This window comes from Oryza glaberrima, chromosome 5 (genome assembly GCF_000147395.1).
Source record: "Oryza glaberrima chromosome 5, OglaRS2, whole genome shotgun sequence".
Classification (NCBI taxonomy): domain Eukaryota; kingdom Viridiplantae; phylum Streptophyta; class Magnoliopsida; order Poales; family Poaceae; genus Oryza; species Oryza glaberrima.
Window position 1 is genome coordinate 15877835 of NC_068330.1, and position 18058 is coordinate 15895892.

The 18058-nt window shown below is 40.9% G+C and overlaps 2 protein-coding genes across 2 annotated transcripts; both read left to right on the forward strand.

Annotated features, from left to right (window-relative positions):
• The first annotated feature begins 7188 nt into the window (after positions 1–7188).
• LOC127774214 (uncharacterized) lies at positions 7189–7941 on the forward strand. Its single transcript, XM_052300479.1, has 2 exons — positions 7189–7753; positions 7931–7941. The coding sequence occupies exons 1-2, from the start codon at positions 7189–7191 to the stop codon at positions 7939–7941; spliced, it is 576 nt and encodes a 191-aa protein (XP_052156439.1).
• A 2901-nt stretch (positions 7942–10842) lies between these two features.
• LOC127773152 (probable ADP-ribosylation factor GTPase-activating protein AGD11) lies at positions 10843–14729 on the forward strand. Its single transcript, XM_052299180.1, has 9 exons — positions 10843–11279; positions 11399–11454; positions 12003–12102; positions 12213–12288; positions 12593–12756; positions 12897–13083; positions 13178–13300; positions 13388–13483; positions 14049–14729. Exons 1-9 carry the CDS (start codon positions 11179–11181, stop codon positions 14331–14333), a joined length of 1188 nt encoding a protein of 395 aa, XP_052155140.1. The 5' UTR covers positions 10843–11178; the 3' UTR covers positions 14334–14729.
• The last annotated feature ends 3329 nt before the right edge of the window (positions 14730–18058 follow it).

Here is an 18058-nt window from a genome sequence, read left to right on the forward strand (position 1 = left end):
TTAATGCTCCATATATATGTCCAAACATTTGATGTGATATTTTTGGCCAAAATTTTTTGGGATCGAAACACACCCCTAATCGAACAACCAGCTTTCTTAATACAACAGCTACGGTTCAACTAAGGGCCTGTTTGGTTGAAGGGACTAATCCATTAGTCCCTAAAATCCCAAACAGGGTGACTAAAATGGACTAAAGTGCATTAGTCCATTAGGGCCTGTTTGGATCTAGGGACTAAATTTTAGCCCTGTCACGTCGGATGTTTGGACATTAATTAGAAGTATTAAATGTAGACTAATGATAAAACCCATTCCATAACCTTAGACTAATTCTCGAGACGAATCTAATTAGTCTAATTAATCTATGATTAGCCTATGTGATGCTACAGTAAACATGTGCGAATTATGGATTAATTAGGCTTAAAAAATTTGTGTCGGGAATTAGCTCTCATTTATGCAATTAGTTTTATTATTAGTCTACGTTTAATACTTCTAATTAGTGTCCAAACATCCGATATGACAGGAACTAAAATTTAGTCCCTGATCCAAACACCACCTTAGTCCCTGTGGGAGGAGCTTATAGAAATTAAAATCGTTTCTTTCCCCCGTTGCCCCCGCGCACAACCCTATCCTCCCATTCCTCATCTCTGTCTTTGCTCCACTCGACCCCACGCCGCCGCCGCCGCCGCCGCCACCTCCCTGCGCAAGCTCCCGCCGCTGCTTCGCGCAAGCCCAGCCTCTGCCCCACGCAAGCCCTGCCGGTGTCGTGGAAGCCGCTGCTGCTCGTGTAAGCCACCGTGAGTCGTGCGGCAGCCATGGCAGGCAATGAGGAAGACACAGTGGATTTCTTCTCCCAGTCGTACACACATCACCTGGCGGCCGCCATCGACGCCTTCAAGTATGGCTTCTCGCAGGGGTCGTCAGGCCAAGCTGGATTTGGCGCCGGTTTCCATTTTCGGGGGAGGGGATCTGGGGGCCTGGATCTGTACTCTCAGACCGACGCCTTCCCCGAGTTCGCCTCCTACCAGCAGATCTTGCAATCGACTGGCCATGGGTTACCTCCGATTCACCTGGCAGTAGATCCACCGTCGCCCCGTCGCGCTCTCCTTGCCCGGGGGTGAGACGCGACAGAAGTACTTATGTTCATATTTCGGGAACTTGTGATTTGTATTTCTGTTTTCTCCACCTGTTCATGCGTGACTGACCTGGTAGAGTGATGATCCAAACCTGTTTTGCGATGAGGACAGCAGTGATGTTTTGCAACTTGTTTTGCAACCTGATAGAATGATGCTTTGTAAAGAAGAAGGCGGCAGCCATGGGCAGGAGATGGTCTTGCGGTGGTATGGTTTTAGAGGTAACATGGTCTTTGTATAGTGTATTTAATGACCTTTAGTCACTTTTAGTCCCTATATCCAAACAGATATAGACTAAAGTTTTTAGTTCTAGGACTAATTTTAGTCTAGGGACTAAAAGATCCAAACACCCTCAAAATACATGGCTCATTCTAATTGCATTTCAGGATTCACTTTTCCCTAGGTAAGATATGTAGGCCGGTAAAATAACTCATAATCCAGATTTATTATAGTAGGATCAATGTGTCTCATCCAATCAAATTTTCTTATATTTTAGGACGAATACATACATATGGTGATGGAGAGTGGGTTAAGTAGATGTTTGCGACACTTCACGCTTTAGGGCCCCATATATCATGTCCCACCATATTTCACTTTCTTTTTTAAGTAACCAATCCTCTAGACACGGATTAGTCTTAACCACACTGCATAGAGAAGCCACTACATCTATTTTAAAGCAGCTATTTTTAACAAATGAAGTTCTATTTCTTCACATATCATTCCTTACAACCAATCACAACCATTCTCCATTTATTTTTTTCACATACTTTCTATTTTCAACCAATCACAATTATTTTCTAATAAGTTTTATTTACTTTTATTAATACCCATACCAACCTAGAAATTATTTATATTTTAGAACAGGGATAGTAGTCATGGGCACATCTGGCCCTTTTCTTTCCCGTGAGTAGATAAAAGAGGCGCAGTGCCAGTACAACTTTGACATTAGGTAAGGCATATGTGCTACGACGAGCAGTGATGTTCAAGAAGCACCTAGCATCTTTTGTCTGCAGCTCGAACATTGCCAATTACAAGATCAATTAATCCAACAATGTATACCAACACGATCAAACTCGATACAGATCAAAACTATTCTTTAGCTTATAGTTTCTCATACACTATAAGGTTTATAGCAATAAAATTATATATATGAAATTAAATTCAAATATCAATCCAATGATATTATTTTCATCAAATAAAATTCATATTATATCAATTGTTGGTCAAATATTTTAAAACTTGAATTTATTAGATAGGATGGAGGGAGTAAGAGTAAGCGCATCCGTAAATATGTGCACGGAGCAATGCTACTGCTACTACTCCTCATGCACCCATGATGATCCATGATCATTAAAGCATTGGCAAGCGTTGACAAGAAAGGAATAAAGGTTAACTTGCCAATGCTTGCTGTCAGCTGCCACATATATTCTCAGAGAGGACATCATAATCTGCCTATATAATAACTACTACTCCAAGGAGTAATACATAGGCGCAGATCCACGTATCAATTAATTCCAAAGTATGCGGATCACTTGAAGAGAGCTGACACTTCAAGGTGAATTACGCAGGTATGCCTCCATCGAGTTCCATGGATACTTCCACTTCCACGAGCTCTCCCAATTTTAATTTCATATATATATATATATATATATATATATATATATATATATATATATATATATATATATATATATATATATATATATATATATCTATATATATATATATATATATATGTGTGTGTGTGTGTGTGTGTGTGTTGTAGTATTATTTAACACACACTTGTGTGTACATCTTGCACATGTGTGCACCCTGCCATCCCCTCTACCTTAACCCACGCTCAAAGTGACGTAAATTAGTGATGAATACTAAACTTCACTAGATTTCTACTCCCTCCACTCATAAATATAAGCACCCTTATCGCCTTTTAGCAAAGATTAAAGTGGAAGGAAAGCCAAACAATTTAGGTTTTATTTTGCAACAATGTCGATCATTAAATGCGGTCCTAGTAAGATGAATAATATAAGGAAAGGGTCGATGCAAAGTATGAACAGTAAAAATGTGCCATGAAGTTTTATATTTATGCCATGAATTTCACATACTTGTCTTTACTAGACACCTCTCAAACCTTTTTACACGTGGATCGTCTTTTAGTCTGTTTGTAAAAAAAAGCAAGATGTAAAAAAAATTTCATTTTGGAGTAGCGTGGACAAATTCTAGTAGGAATGCCTATACTTGTTGATGGGGAGCATATTGTAGCAGCGACCAGAATATTTTATTGATATTTTACATAATAATATTTTAGAATACTACCTCTGTCCTAAAATATAGGAAGTTTTAAGCTTAAACGTGGGTATTAAGAAAGTATATGGAATTAAATGTCAGGAGTTTGTGATTGGTTGAGAATATAATGTTGATAGAGAAGTTGTTATAATTTGGAGCAAATTTTGAATGTTAGAAGTTATATTTTGAAATAGAGGGAGTAATTTGTATTTCAAATCTTTAAAAAAGATTTTCAATACAGAAGTACATGATGGTGGCTCCTTCAAAAAAAGTTCTACTTGTTTCACATAGAGATATTTCGGACGTGTTGTGGGTTTTATTCTACATCACTGTGTAACCCATGAATAACCAACATACATGTTCATTGGTGATTTTTGGAAGATTGCGTGTCAACACTAAATAAAACATTCAATAAGTGCAGCAAAGTAATAGGCTAATAATTATTTGATGTTGAACTAACTTATAGGTGTAGAATTATGGATTTTGGTATATACTTAATAGTTGCGAATTACAGTAACTTATGTTATTGATTGTTTGTGGTTTTACACTAGCTAGTAATTGTGATGTTCTATACCTATGAATAGATGTATTACATGATGTTGTTGAAAAACCCATAGGTATCAGTAAATATGTAAAAAGAAAACCCACCAGTACCCAATGGATAACCGGTATTCAACGAGTGTAGGCATGCATGGTTAAAATTTTAGGCATGGATGTGCTATAGGTGTTTTGAGTCTCAGATTGGGTATGCTCTCACTCCACCCGAACTTAATCTGACCCTATATATTGCTAGTCCCAATATATAGTAATTTCTAAAAAAGCATCATTTTTCAAGTATTTCTTGGAATGAAATCTTCTACTATATTTTCATAATTAATCTTCTCCAGCATTAGCCTCAATATCTACCGCATCATCACCATGACCATCATCAACACTAGCATCTGGTTTGATATTGGTTGCTGCTTCTAGTCTATCTCTTCTAACGCTTTTCAGCGCTAGGATCATACTTCTTATTTCTAGCAGGCATGATATATATAATAAGAATTGAGGAAATAAGCATCTTCCTGTTTTATAAATAAAAGAAAAATAATTTAATTTGAATCAAACATTCACACTACTTTTGATTCAATCGACCATTCAAGTTATGGCAATCGTAATTTGATTCAAATTATGAATTTACGATCTACTCACAGTCTCAGCTCTCAACTTACAGTCAAACGAGTCGAGCCGTCGAGGAGGCAGGCGCTCGACCTAGCTTGGCGGTCGCTGCTCGCCGGCCGGTTGGGCGGTCGGGGTCAGGGCGCGCGTCGTCATTGACTGCGTCTCATCATCATCTAGTCGAACGGAAAGTCGAGACACAAACTGCAGCTAGACAGTTTGATGAATGTGTTGTAACCCCTTCAGCGATTTTACATATTTTAATTTTAAAAGTCAAACTTTGTAACATATTTTAATCAAAAGTTAGTCAAATCCCAAAAAAATTATCGTATCCACATTATACCAAGGGATTCATCATATATATTTATTGTGCGATACTAGAACAACTAATATTATACTCCCTCCGTCCCTAAATATTTGATGCCGTTGACTTTTTTAAATATGTTTGACCGTTCGTCTTATTAAAAAAAATTTAAGTAATTATTAATTCATTTCCTATCATTTGATTCATTGTTAAATATATTTTTATGTATACATATAGTTTTGCATATTTCACAAAAGTTTTTGAATAAGACGAACGATCAAACATATTTAAAAAAGTTAACGGCGTCAAATATTTAGGGACGGAGGGAGTATATTTTATAGAAATCTGCAATGTCAAATTAAGTTTTAATTCTGAAGACCTTTGAAATCAAAATAAAGATGGTCCTATTAATAAAATAGTAATATGTCATGAACGTATACTTTAATGTACATACGATAGAAAAGTTTGATACGCCATGCTAGAGGAATTGTCCCATTTTCTCAAACTATTTAGCTTGAGCACTTAAACCATTTAACTATTAATGGGCTCATGTTATCCCCAAATTACTGAAAAGGCCCACTTATAGAAGCATATTTTAAGTTGAATTTTTGTACAACTATAGTGACAATTAACATCCTGTGTACAAAATGGTTTTTTAAAAAAGATTGTAGTTTGCACACATTTTTAAATCTTGATTTTTAAACTAGAACCTATGCAAATAGTGATTAAAAACTCCAAAAATAAGTTGAGATTTAAGATATGATACTATAATATTGCAATTTATGCTACTTGTAATTTTGATCTTAGAATTAATATAACTTGTATAGAGAGAAAGAAAAAAGATAATTTTTTTAGGGAATAAAGTGAGCAATTTATTATTGTATTATTGAGAGAGGGCTAAAATATGGCACACAATTTTCACTTTGAGGGTGAAATTACTACATTAATTAATCGGGAAAAAAAGAGAGTAAGATACATGGATGCCATGTTGATCATTTGGGTCCATATTACAGTAATTTTTTTTTGCGGGGACATATTACAGTAATTCATATTAGTACATATTGTAGCGTTGCAACAGCAGCATAAGAGATACCACTGTGTAGAAGTGTATAAGAAAGACATAAAAGTTGTTGAACAGCTACAACTCTAGCTTGAAACTATTACCTAAATCTATGCATGTATGCTGGAAACGAGCTAGTTTTATTAATTCTGGAGAGTAAACTGATCCGGAAATATACGTACATTATGGGGTCATGTACAGGTCTAAGGGGGTGAAGTGGATTTTTTTCCTAATCTGAATCATTGCTAGGAGAGGTTTTTAATTTGAACAAAGTACATCGACATGAATTAAGATTTAATTGACATGCGTGCTTTATAGGTGTATATACCATCATATTTACACACTTAGCTAGGTAACATGTTTAGCTAGCTCAAACACATTCATATATATATGGTGCACTAATTGAAATTAAACCTGATTAATTTACAGATTCAAGTATACAGAGTGTTGAGGAGGCATGGAACAAGTTGATACTAAGACCATTGTGCAACAGTTCAAAGATTGGGAAATCCAGATATTGGTGCTCCTGAGCTTTGCCTTGCAATTGCTCCTCTTCTTTTTTGGTGGCCTTCGCCGCCGTACCAGCCGAGCGTGGCTTAGGATTTTCCTATGGTTGACTTACCTGTCAGCGGACTTCATAGCTGTATATGCACTAGGCTACCTCTCACGGCATCTACCCACCACAGCAAATGACCATATATGTTGCCAAACATGCCCTGGAAAAACCTTGTTGCCAAGCCAAATCCATCATGATTTCACACTCTTGTGGGCACCATTCTTTCTTGTACACCTGGGTGGGCAGGACACTGTGACTGCATTTGCCATCGAGGACAACGAGTTGTGGTCAAGGCACTTGCTAAATATGATAGTTCAGGTATGCTTAGTTGTGTATGTGCTGTGGTATTCTATGGCACATAACCTACTTATTGTCCCGGCTGCATTTTGAGCTCCTACCTGGCTGATGGCAAGTCGAGGATAACCGAGATGATGGCCATTGTTGGAGGTAAGGAGGTGTGGAGTAAATTTCGGCACACTAGGCATGATCCAGTAACCGACGAAATGGAGCTTATCCACCAAGAAATTGATAATAATAAGTTGAAGAAACCTCTAAACTTGTCTCCTCCTTTGAGATAACCTTGTTCAAGATGCACCTCTACACTGACATGTACTTGTACAAGGTAAGCAGACAATTAGATACAATTAGGAGCAGCGGGAGGGATGATGATATTCAAGAGAAAGAGGTACATTCCCTGATGCATACATGCGAGGTGATATCTGACTACATGTTCTTCCTGCTGGTCACGCAGCCTGCCATGCTGCCTGTTCAACGCAATGTGTATGATTTGTTAGCATTGGTTTTGAACGATGCCAGCTATGCACGTACCTCCAGCAAGGAGCAGTTCCTTGAGGCATTGGCTAGCGGTGAGAACCCGTGGGTCCCACCATTCATGGACAATCTCTTCGGCGCAACTCCTGATGACATGTTGGAGCAGCTGCAGCAGGGTTGGCAGGGTTTGCATGCAGCGCTGCAAGTAATCGTGCAGGTCTGGGTGCGGCTGCTGATCTACGCGGCGGGCAAGTCCCAGCCGGAGGAGCACGCACGGCGGCTGAGCATGGGAGGGGAGCTGCTCACCTTCGTTTGGCTCCTCATGGCGCATCGGGAGCTTGGAGACATCTATAATATCCAGTTCCAGCTTGTGGAAAAAGAGAAAGACGGGTCAGTCCGTACTGGTCCTAATTCAACAATAACCACCGACATATATACTCTTTTCCGTTTAGGTCATCCGATCGACATTGATCGAATAGTACTGGTGGCCGGTGATCGATGGTCTCTTTGGACTCTGATTATCTTAAGGGCATGTATGCCCGCACCATCTCGATCGTTTCCTTCATGTGGATCATAATATAATCGATCACCCTCGGTTATTTTTTTTTCTTTCTTTTCTTTTTGGTTGTGTGCTATCTGCTATTATCTAATAATGTCATTTGTATTAGTTGCTGGTTAATTTTGCTGTAATTAAATGTATTGTTTTTAATTATTCAATATGCATGTAACGGACTATATATGTATGTATAATTAATCCATGCACATATTTTTGTAAGCTATATATATACATTTGTAATATTTGCTTCTATACTCCTCGAAAAAATAAATGCACGGATGTACTAGACATGATGGGTGGCCCAATATACTCAACGGTGTATTACTATTTCAGAGGGGTAATTTTATCTTAGGAAGGAGTTAGTCCATACTCCCCTCCGTCCCAAATTATTTTTGTCTTTAAAATTCAAATTTTGTTTTAAAATAGTTGTCACGATAAACTACTACTTGTGCCGGCCCATCAATCACTTCTAATTCAAATTTCTCTTTTCTCTGCCCCTAACCACCCTCCTATATCCAACCATATAATATTTAATAGAGGGTACAATAGTTTTTTTTCTCAAATCTTAACCTATGCTAAATTATCTAGAACGACCTAATATGAGATAGAGGAAATATCTATCTATTTTCTCTCACCGCCCTAGCTAATCTCTCGACAAGAGTACCGTCTCTTAATCGCGTCACCCGCCTCCCTTTCTTGCTCTGGAAATACGTTCCTCCCGGCTGGCAACCATGCATCAAGAGGAGCAATTAATCACCTTAGTTTCACTAATTAATTAGCCTCCAGCGAGTTGTTTGCCTTTGCCATGGGCGAGTCAGATATGATCGCAGTCGAAGCCCAGAAGGCCAGAACGAAGTGGCCGAAAGCCCGAAATCCGTCCGGTTTATTAGCCTCATCACCGATTTCAGCTGCAAGCAACATAACATATATACATGACCCTTCCCCCACCCCCACCATGACTAGGACACGTGGCGTGCGTAGAGCGGACGGCGCGCCTTTTCCTTTTTTTTTTTTCTTTTCTGTTTCTTTTCATATTTTATTTCTTGTTTCTTTTTTAGTTTTTTTAATACGTATATATACAAACTTCGTACATGTGTATATATTTTTTTATACATTATAACTGTATACATATAAAAAAATTATATATATATATATATGTATGTTTGTTTATATACATACGTATAAACTTTGTATAAATTTCATTGCAATCTACCAGTACGAGAAATCTTATTATAGGTGACGTTTCATTTACGTCACAACAACTGAAATTTACGTCGTGATTTGATATTAGTGGCGTTCACGTGACGAAAATTCATTCGTCACATATCATGCATCTCTAATCAAGTTTTATGAGAAAAACTTATTTTTGATCTAGTGATGTATGTCATCGGTTTTCGCAAAGTTCTCATTGAGCCGTTTTTGACCTATGGCATTACAATAAACTAGAACAAGAAACTCATGAGACAACCTCAACAACAAATTGAGAGAACCTCGTTTCTCTATGTTCAACCCCCCCCCCCCCCCCAAATTCTCTATGTAACAAAACCATAAATTGCATGGGGTTTTAGAATCGTTTTTGGATCCTGTGGTGTCACAATCAGAATAGAGTTAACCGAATAAGAATATCTTAAATCAGGGAGTCTAACCCCCTTGATGCTTTATCTCTGTTTTCCCCTTCTAGTTGTTTATTTCTTATGATTTCGTCCTGCTACTTTTTTTTCTGTAACTCTGTTTACTCCTTAATATCTCAGGTAGAACTCATGGCGTCGGTTCCTCAAAAGTAGCATCTCAAATCAGTTTTTTATGTCAGAAGTTATAGCCCTAAAAGTTACTACAACGTAAAAATGTGATTAATCTAAGCAGAAAACTGAAACATAGATTACTTTAAAATCATCGGGAATCAACTAGTGAAACATTTTGAAACTCTTATTCTAATGTCCTAGTAAAGTTTTTGGATATACAAAGCTTCGCATTGGGACACAAAAATCATAGATGGAGCCAAAACTGAGAGAAACGAATAACAATATATATGACAAGATACGGAGATTAATTAGAACATTTTCCTTAGCTGCATCAAAGTATTTGCAGAGTACAACCATGTCACTCTTCTCTAATTCCACGAACTAAATCCTGGACAAAAGAGAAAAAAAATAATTCTGAAACCTTGATTTTGTTCCTAAAGCATGTCTCACATTTTACCTTCTCCTTTGGTCTATATGTACCCATCATGTATCTATCCAAATCGAATTTCACATCAACTTTGTCTTGATCAGTAGTGCTTCATCCCGCTGACGCCATGTAAGAGTTCCCTTGAGGCCTTGACCTTGTCACAACGACTGTATTCTACAATATGTTTACAAATTTTGTGCTGGATTTCACGATTTAGATGAAATTTTTTTACGGTTTGAATGTAAAGAAAATATGCCTTTTTTAATGGTAAACTCTATTTTTTAGCCCTTATATGTTATTTTTAATACATTTTCCACCCTAACCTACAAACATTAGTAGTTTTTTAGACAATACAGCGCACCCACCACCCCCCCCACCCCCCGTGTGCGAAAAAAAAAAACACCCACCCACCAAAAAAAAAGAGACAAAAACCTTTAAACCGAATAAATAACACCCTATTGTAATAAAGGTTTAATTTAGATTCTTATTATGCATAGTTTGTTATTTATTGGGTCCACAACCATAAAACTAATATAATCAAAACCATCATGAAATTTGGTTTAGGGAGTTATTTATCCAGTTTTAAAAGTTGAGGGTGCAAAACAAAAGGCACTGATATTATAATGTAGGGTGAAAAATGAAATCGGGCAAAGTGTAGGGAGACTTTACAAGTCATAAATTACTCATAGCAAATCTGTTGGATTTTACACCCATGTCATCAAATTGGTTGCCCCAAATTTGTCACTTGATCCAATGCATGGCTGAAAAATTCACAGGTGCCTCCGCACACGCCATGGCCCAGCAAGGCAGACGATGTGAATCACATCATCCTCCCAAAAGCTTCACTGCCTATTCTTGGCCAGTTGCTTCGCCCTCAACCGAAACAAAGAAAAAAAAAGGGAGAAAGAAGAGGGAAAAAGAAAAAGGAAAAAAAGGGAAGAAGGCACGCAGGGAAGCAATAGCAACGAATTCAACCAACCAACCAACCAACCCTTCTGCTGCTTCAATCGATCGGCAACAAATCTTTCTGGGTGGTCTGGTGCTCAACTCCCCCATCGCCATTTTATGCCCGAACCTGTTTCTCCAGCCAATTTGATGAGGATTAATTTCCAAACGGGCTCCGATCGATCTCCATGATTAACCATCCGGCGTGGTGATGAGCCGCCGCCGCCGCATCGTCGTCGTCTCCCGATGCATCGCCAGGACGTGAGGACGAAGGAGGCCGAGGAGGAGAGGATGGAGGAGAACAATCTCCTGCATTTTCTAGATAGCCCAAACGCGCATTACAGAAGGTGCCGCATTTTTATCAGTATATCTGTCGGGTTTCCTTGCGAATTTCTCTCCGTTTTTTGTTCATGCAAGATTCAGTAAGAACTTTTTTTTTCTCTCTTCCTCTTTTTTTTTTATAAAGGAAATGTGAAGAATACGTATCCGCGCATGATGATGAAGCCCATTGCGATGCATCAGGTTTGTCCCCTTGCTCCTTCCTTTCCTCTTCACGTTCATCGTGGTTAAACTCATTGGGGATCTTTGAAACGTATAGATTATAGATCTACGAAAAGCTTCACATGTATACTGAATATCGCACAATGTCGAATTTTGTTGGAGGAGATTTCCATGATTTTTAACTCTTGTTATTAGCATTGTGCGAAACTAGCTCAAACGGGTTAAATGGCTCTCAAATTGGCATTGCATGGATGGTTCTTCCTTGGAGCTGCAATGGCTCACATTTGCATGGTTGCCAAATGCCAAGTGCCAATCCACTGAAAAATGGGGCTTGCAGAGCCCAAATTGTGATCTGCAAATTCAATTCCCCATGCCATCTTATTCTTTATTTGTGTTCATGACCATCGTTTCTCCAAGAAATTTGTCTAATGGTGTTCAATGTCGATCATCGTTGAAAATTAGGCGGATCTATATATGAGCATAATCTTCTGTGTTTGTTTGTCTTTAATGATTCGCGTGTTTCCGACAATAGCTGAAACCTGCAAACAATAACATGCAACTCTTAACAGATGTAGATCTGGCCAATGCAAGGGAAAGATTGGAGCATCTGTTGAAACAACCTGCCAACAAGTTCTGTGCAGACTGTGGTACCCCTGATCCAAAATGGGCGTAAGTATCAGCCGTTTCCCAGACATACAACATTATCCCTATATTTTTGTTTTTTTTTTGTAAAATTAATGCTCCTTTTGTTATCCTAATAGCTGATGTGGTTCTTGCAGGGCCTTGCCTTTTGGTGCGTTGATTTGCATAAAGTGCTCTGGAACTCATAGAAGTCTTGGAGTACACATATCAAAGGTGCACACGATTGACTCTTTGTAGTTCACTTTGTTCTCCCATCTGCTCATCTCAAATTTGGTTTCAACTCGACTTATTCTGATTCAATGGTTGAGATGTTCTAAGAGACCAAAGGTTGTCACGATATGAATCTATTTGTCTCTACAGTACCAATAAATTTACACTGCAGGCAAACATTTCGTTACTCAAAAGCATGGACATATATGATCTAGTTTGTAAGGCATAAGCATATGGTAACTGCAAACTAATAGACCTCATACTGAAGTAATAATTATTCAACAATTCACTGTTCAATTGAGCACAGGTAATTTCCGTGAATCTAGACGAATGGACAGATGAAGAGGTCAATTGTTTAGCTGGTTCAGGTGGAAATGCTACGGTGAACACAAGATATGAGGCCTTTTTGCCAGAGAACTTTAAAAAGCCCAGACATGATTGCACAACAGAGGAGCGTTGCAATTTCATTAGGTATAAATTACGAGTAAGCTAGTATTTTTGTCGTTACTACTTCTGTAGATTCTGCTACGGAAAGTAGGATTCTGATCGTTACTCCTTCTGTAAATTCTGTTTGACAAAACTATGCTTTCTCTCCATCTACATATATGCAGGAAAAAGTACGAGTTTCAACAGTTTGTGACTGATCCACAGTTTTCATGCCCTTTACGATTGAATACCAAACACGCACCAGACAAGAATCAGCAGCAGCAAAACTGCAGTGCGCGACATGGTTTTGGCCATGCTTTTAGGAATAGCTGGAAGAGAAAGGACACAGATAACAAAGGACTAAAGAAAATGGTGGGGAAAACTTACATATTCTACGTATTTTAAGCGGGTATTGCACTCTATGAACTGTTTTTACTGCAACATGGTCTAATTTTTTTTTTTTCAGACGGATGTGGGTATGGTGGAATTTGTTGGATTAATTAAGGTTGATATTAGACGGGGCACAAATCTTGCTGTTCGTGATGTGATGTCAAGTGATCCATATGTTATGCTTAACCTAGGACACCAAGTAAGCTCATCTTGTTAACAGATGCCAGTTATCTCTGAAAAAAATATGCAATATATATTTTTCTTACTGCCAAATAACATTTTTCAGACCATGAAAACGAAGGTGATAAAGAACACCCTGAATCCTGTATGGAATGAAAGACTAATGCTATCGATCCCTCACCCGGTGCCGCCTCTTAAATTGGTAAATGCTCTTTAGTCATAACAAATCATCTAATTTTAATTTTTGCCTTGCCCATCAATGGAGAGTATTGATCAGTATCTCTATCCAGTGTTGTAGAATAGCTATGTTGTGCAACTTTGTGTGGCAAGCAAATTCTTGATCTTTAGTATTCAAGAGTTCAAGACTCTAGGTTGCTTTTGAAGTATAGAAATTTGCTGGCTAAATTCAATCTGATTTATTGAGTAACCTACTTATGGATATAATGATCTGAACTCATTTTGCGTAAAAAAAAAATGATCTGAACTTACGAGAGCAGAGTGCCTTATTTCCCCTTAAGAACAGCAAAGAGAGAGTAGCAAAAGCCAAATTCAAGCTTGTGCTTACATATATATAGCCTATGACAAACCACATTGTTGTTTGGTTGGTTCTGAAGTGAGAATTCTTCGATCAGATCCAAACACATTTGTTACAGATAGGATGGAAACATGGATTACCCACTGATATTCAAATTTATGTACAAAAAAGAAATGTTCTACAAACTCACACATTGCATCTCTATCTGCTCTTCTACCTCCTAATTTAACAGCAAGTGTTCGACAAGGACACGTTCAGCTCCGACGACCGGATGGGCGATGTGGAGGTGGACATCCAGCCGCTGATCGCCGCGGCGCGAGAGCACGAGAGCTCGGCCGCCATCGCCGCCTCGGTGGAGGTCACGAAGCTGCTGGCGAGCGACGACGGCACGCTGGCCAGGGACAGCGTCATCTCCGTCGTCGATGGCAAGGTGAAGCAGGACATCGCGCTGAGGCTCCAGAACGTGGAGCACGGGGAGCTGGAGATCGAGCTCGAGTGCGTGCCGCTCAGCCAGTAGTATAGCTATAGCTGCTGTACACATTTTATTGCTACTATAGCTGGCCGGGATGAAAAATGCTCGATCTGCATTCGCTGTGGGTTGTGTGATCATATGCATGGAGCTTAATTTGCTTCTGTGTTTTACTCCATGCCTGTATACTTTGTCAAGTTGTGTCATGTTGAGGGCTTAATGTTCATGTCATCGTGTATTAATTAGATATGGTTTGTATAGGTAGGAAATTAAGGGGGAATTGGATCGTCTAAAACAACTCTAATTTTAGGCTTCAATGTTGGTTTTGGCTGATTCTTTGTTATCCTTATACTATTACTGCTAGTGTGTGTAGCTAATTTTGGTAGCTCTCAAGCATTTCCAGGGTGTTAAGGGGTAAACTGCCAGACATACAGTGTTCACAAACTATTACTCCCTCCGTTTCACAATGTAAGTCATTCTAGCATTTCTCACATTCATATTAATGTTAATGAATCTAGATATATATATCCAACTAGATTCATTACCATCCATATGAATATGGGTAATGCTAGAATGACTTACATTGTGAAACGGAGGAAGTACCTTATAAGACTACCACACAAGAAAAAAGTTCAATAGAAATTTAGTGAGGCTAGAGAGTTACTCCTAGCCTATGCCTCTTTAAGCATGTGAAAAGGGAGGACTTGGGGGTGTGTGATGTGAGTGTTGTGTGTGTCTTGCTTGTAATAAAAAAAATCAAAAGGATAAAAACTGGCATTCAATTGAGAAAAAGAAATTGAAAGAGTAATCAAATTTGTAAACAGATGAAAATCAAATGGAACAGACATCTACTCCCCAAATCAAAAAGGTTATTAAGTAAGCCAAGAAGCAAAGCATCAGAATGACCAAATTAACTAGGAATAAGTCTACTTTGACTCCCTTAGCTAGTGACCGAATCTGATTCCTATTCTTGAACAGCAATACCGGATATATTGACCCTCAACTATTAAAACTGGTCCAAATTAACTCCCTCGGCAGTTTTGGAGGGTGGTTTCACTGACGTGGTGCATCCGTGACGGTGTTGACTTAGTCTATGTCTCACGTGTTGTTTACGTGGTATTAGAACTAAAAAATATATATGGAACCCATTTGACATCCACACAAAAAAATATTGTGGGGCCCACATGTAATCTTCTCTCTCTCCTTTCCTTCTTCATCCTCCCTTTCTCTCCCTTCTCTCTCTTTCTCTTTCTCCCCCCCTTCCACTTCCCCTTCGGTCGTTTATAGGGGGCGAGAGCTGGAGCGGCAGCAATAGTGGGCAGGCGAGGTCCTGGGTGGCGGCGGGCACTCGAGGGCCAAAGCGGTAGTGGGCCCTCGAGGGCTGGAGCAGCGGCGGCAGTCGGAAGGACGGGAGCTGGAGCAACAACGGCGGGTGGGCAGGCGGCTAGGATTGCCGAAGCACCGCCGCCTCCTCCTTCGCCTGCATCGCGCCAGCACCACCCCTAATCCGGTACCACCGCCAAGCTCCATCCGCCGCAAGCTAGCTTCTTGCCACCCACCTCGCCATCTGAGGCCGTCACTGGGGGAGGAGAAGGGAGAGGGGAGAGGCGACGCCACCTAGCTTGTGGGCGCACTGGCGTGGGGTAGAGAGAGGGAGGGAGAGAGAGGATGACATGTGGGCTCCATGTTAGGGTCCCATATATATGTTTTTAATTCTAATCCTACATAAGCGCCATATCAACTCCATGTGGGACGAGGACCAGGTCAACACTGCCACGTAGACACTACGTTAACGAAATCGTCCTCCAAAACCACCGAGTGAGTCAAATTGTAGTGGTTTTAATAGTTAGGGGTCAAGATAACCGGTACTGCGGTTCAAGGATACGAATTAGATTTGGCCACTAGTGAAAAAGTGAGTTAAAGTGGAGTTATTCCGATTAACTATCACTCGCAAGCAAAGTGCCAGCCATCGAGAATCGATGCGGCCCAAGCAAACGCATCCTCGGGCCATCACACGTTTAGGCTTCATTTCAAGGAGGAAGCAATTGCGCGCACGTGGGAGGGGGGGGGGTATAAGTTCGCTTTAGGTCTCTCAATTTGTCATCGAGTCCAAAATTCGTCCCTGGAGCGCAAACCCGTTACAACACATCCCCCAACTTACAAAACCATTACAAACGAGGTCCTTCACCTACTCGCGCGGTTGGCCTCCACCATGCACTGCACGGCCATCCATCGTCGCGGGGGTCGTCTCCGCAGCCGTGCGGACCAGCGCCAACAACTGCTCCCGTGACAAGGGCTTAGGGGGCTTTGGCGATGTCCCCCTCATCGTGCCGAAGCTCCGAGGAGGACATCTCCTGGTGGTGGTTGATGGTGGTGGCAGCGGCGGCAGCCTCCGACGCGTTGACCGGAGATCGAGCGAGCGGCGCGGAGGGGAAATGGATGGAGCGAAAAGGAGCGGCGGTGGGCGGAGCAGAGGGGCGGCGGCGGGCGAGCTCCTCGCTCTCTCCACCTCCTACTCCTCCCTCTTCTGTCTATCCTTCTCTCTCCCCCTACACTGCAAGAAGAAGAGCGGAGCAGCGGCGGGCTTCCGTTGCCTTCCTCGGCAAACCCCAACTCTGTCAGCGACGCCAAGGTGGCCGACCACCGCAGCACCATCGTCATGACGGCCACGGTCTTCCCGTCTCGCCGAGGTTGCTACCTACCGCCGACCTCGCTCGCCTTCTTTGCCGTTCTCCTCGACGCCTAGCCACCCGTCCATCCCCCGCCCTTCCAGTCCGTGCAAATCCAGGCTGGCGCCCTCTCCGCTGTCGTCCCTCTTCTCGCTGCAGCCCCCCTGCTCCACCAACATCGGCCACACACCTCGCAAAGCTCAAAGAGGACCATGCCGCACACCTCTTCGTCCATACCGGGGATGCACTTGAGGCCAAGGCGGCGGAGACGGTTCAGCGTGCTGCTGAGTGAGGATGAGGAAGAAGAAAGAGAGGAGAGAGAGGGGATCAAAGTTTTTATTTCGTATATGCAACTGATATGTGTGTCCCATTGTTTTTTTTTTAATTTTTGGGGATCGCGTTGCTACGTCAATGCCATGTGGGACGTAGACCTAGTCAAAGGAGCCACGTAGGCGCCACGTCAGCTAAAACCAGGCATAATACTGCCAAGGGACCTCGTTTGCACGGTTTTGTAAGTTGGGGGACAAATTTCGGACTCAGCGACACATAAGGGATCTAAAGTGAACTTATTCAATTGCGGAGCGTACATTCTTGGGCCAAATCATTTTGCTGGCTTCTTTTTGAACCGATCCGGTGACAAGGTATTACTGACCTGTTTCAGCCCAACTACTATGGGCCGCACGATCCTGTTTCCGGCCTAAACATAACCGTCATGACCCAATTACGGCCACGAAGGGCAGCATGCAGGGGACGTGCGATCCGTGCGTAGCGGGCTGGTTTGCAAAACCGCCGGTAACCGCTTACCGAGGAATATGGTTAAAGGGAAATTTTTGATAAATTTAAATAAATTTAAAAAATAATTTAAAATTTTGATAAATTTTACACGGTTTCATACGGTTTTCCACGGTTACCGCAGCAACCGTGCTTACCGCCTAGGCGCGGTAACCCCGGTTCCAGCGGTTTGGGAAACCCTTCATGGCGTGGGCTTTTGTTTGCGTGATTTTACAGCACATTCCCACGTTCTAAACTACTATTATTTATCTTTCATTAATTCCAAATATCAATTGTCCCCTAGTTCTCTGGTTACCACAACCCCACGGTTTG

Coding starts and splice junctions, on each gene's coding strand:
- LOC127774214 (XM_052300479.1), top strand. CDS start 7,189: ATGCATACATGCGAGGTGATATCTGACTACATGTTCTTCCTGCTGGTC.
- LOC127773152 (XM_052299180.1), top strand. CDS start 11,179: ATGCATCGCCAGGACGTGAGGACGAAGGAGGCCGAGGAGGAGAGGATG. Junction 12,103..12,212: donor ACCCCTGATCCAAAATGGGC/GTAAGTATCAGC, acceptor TGGTTCTTGCAG/GGCCTTGCCTTTTGGTGCGT. Junction 12,289..12,592: donor TTGGAGTACACATATCAAAG/GTGCACACGATT, acceptor AATTGAGCACAG/GTAATTTCCGTGAATCTAGA.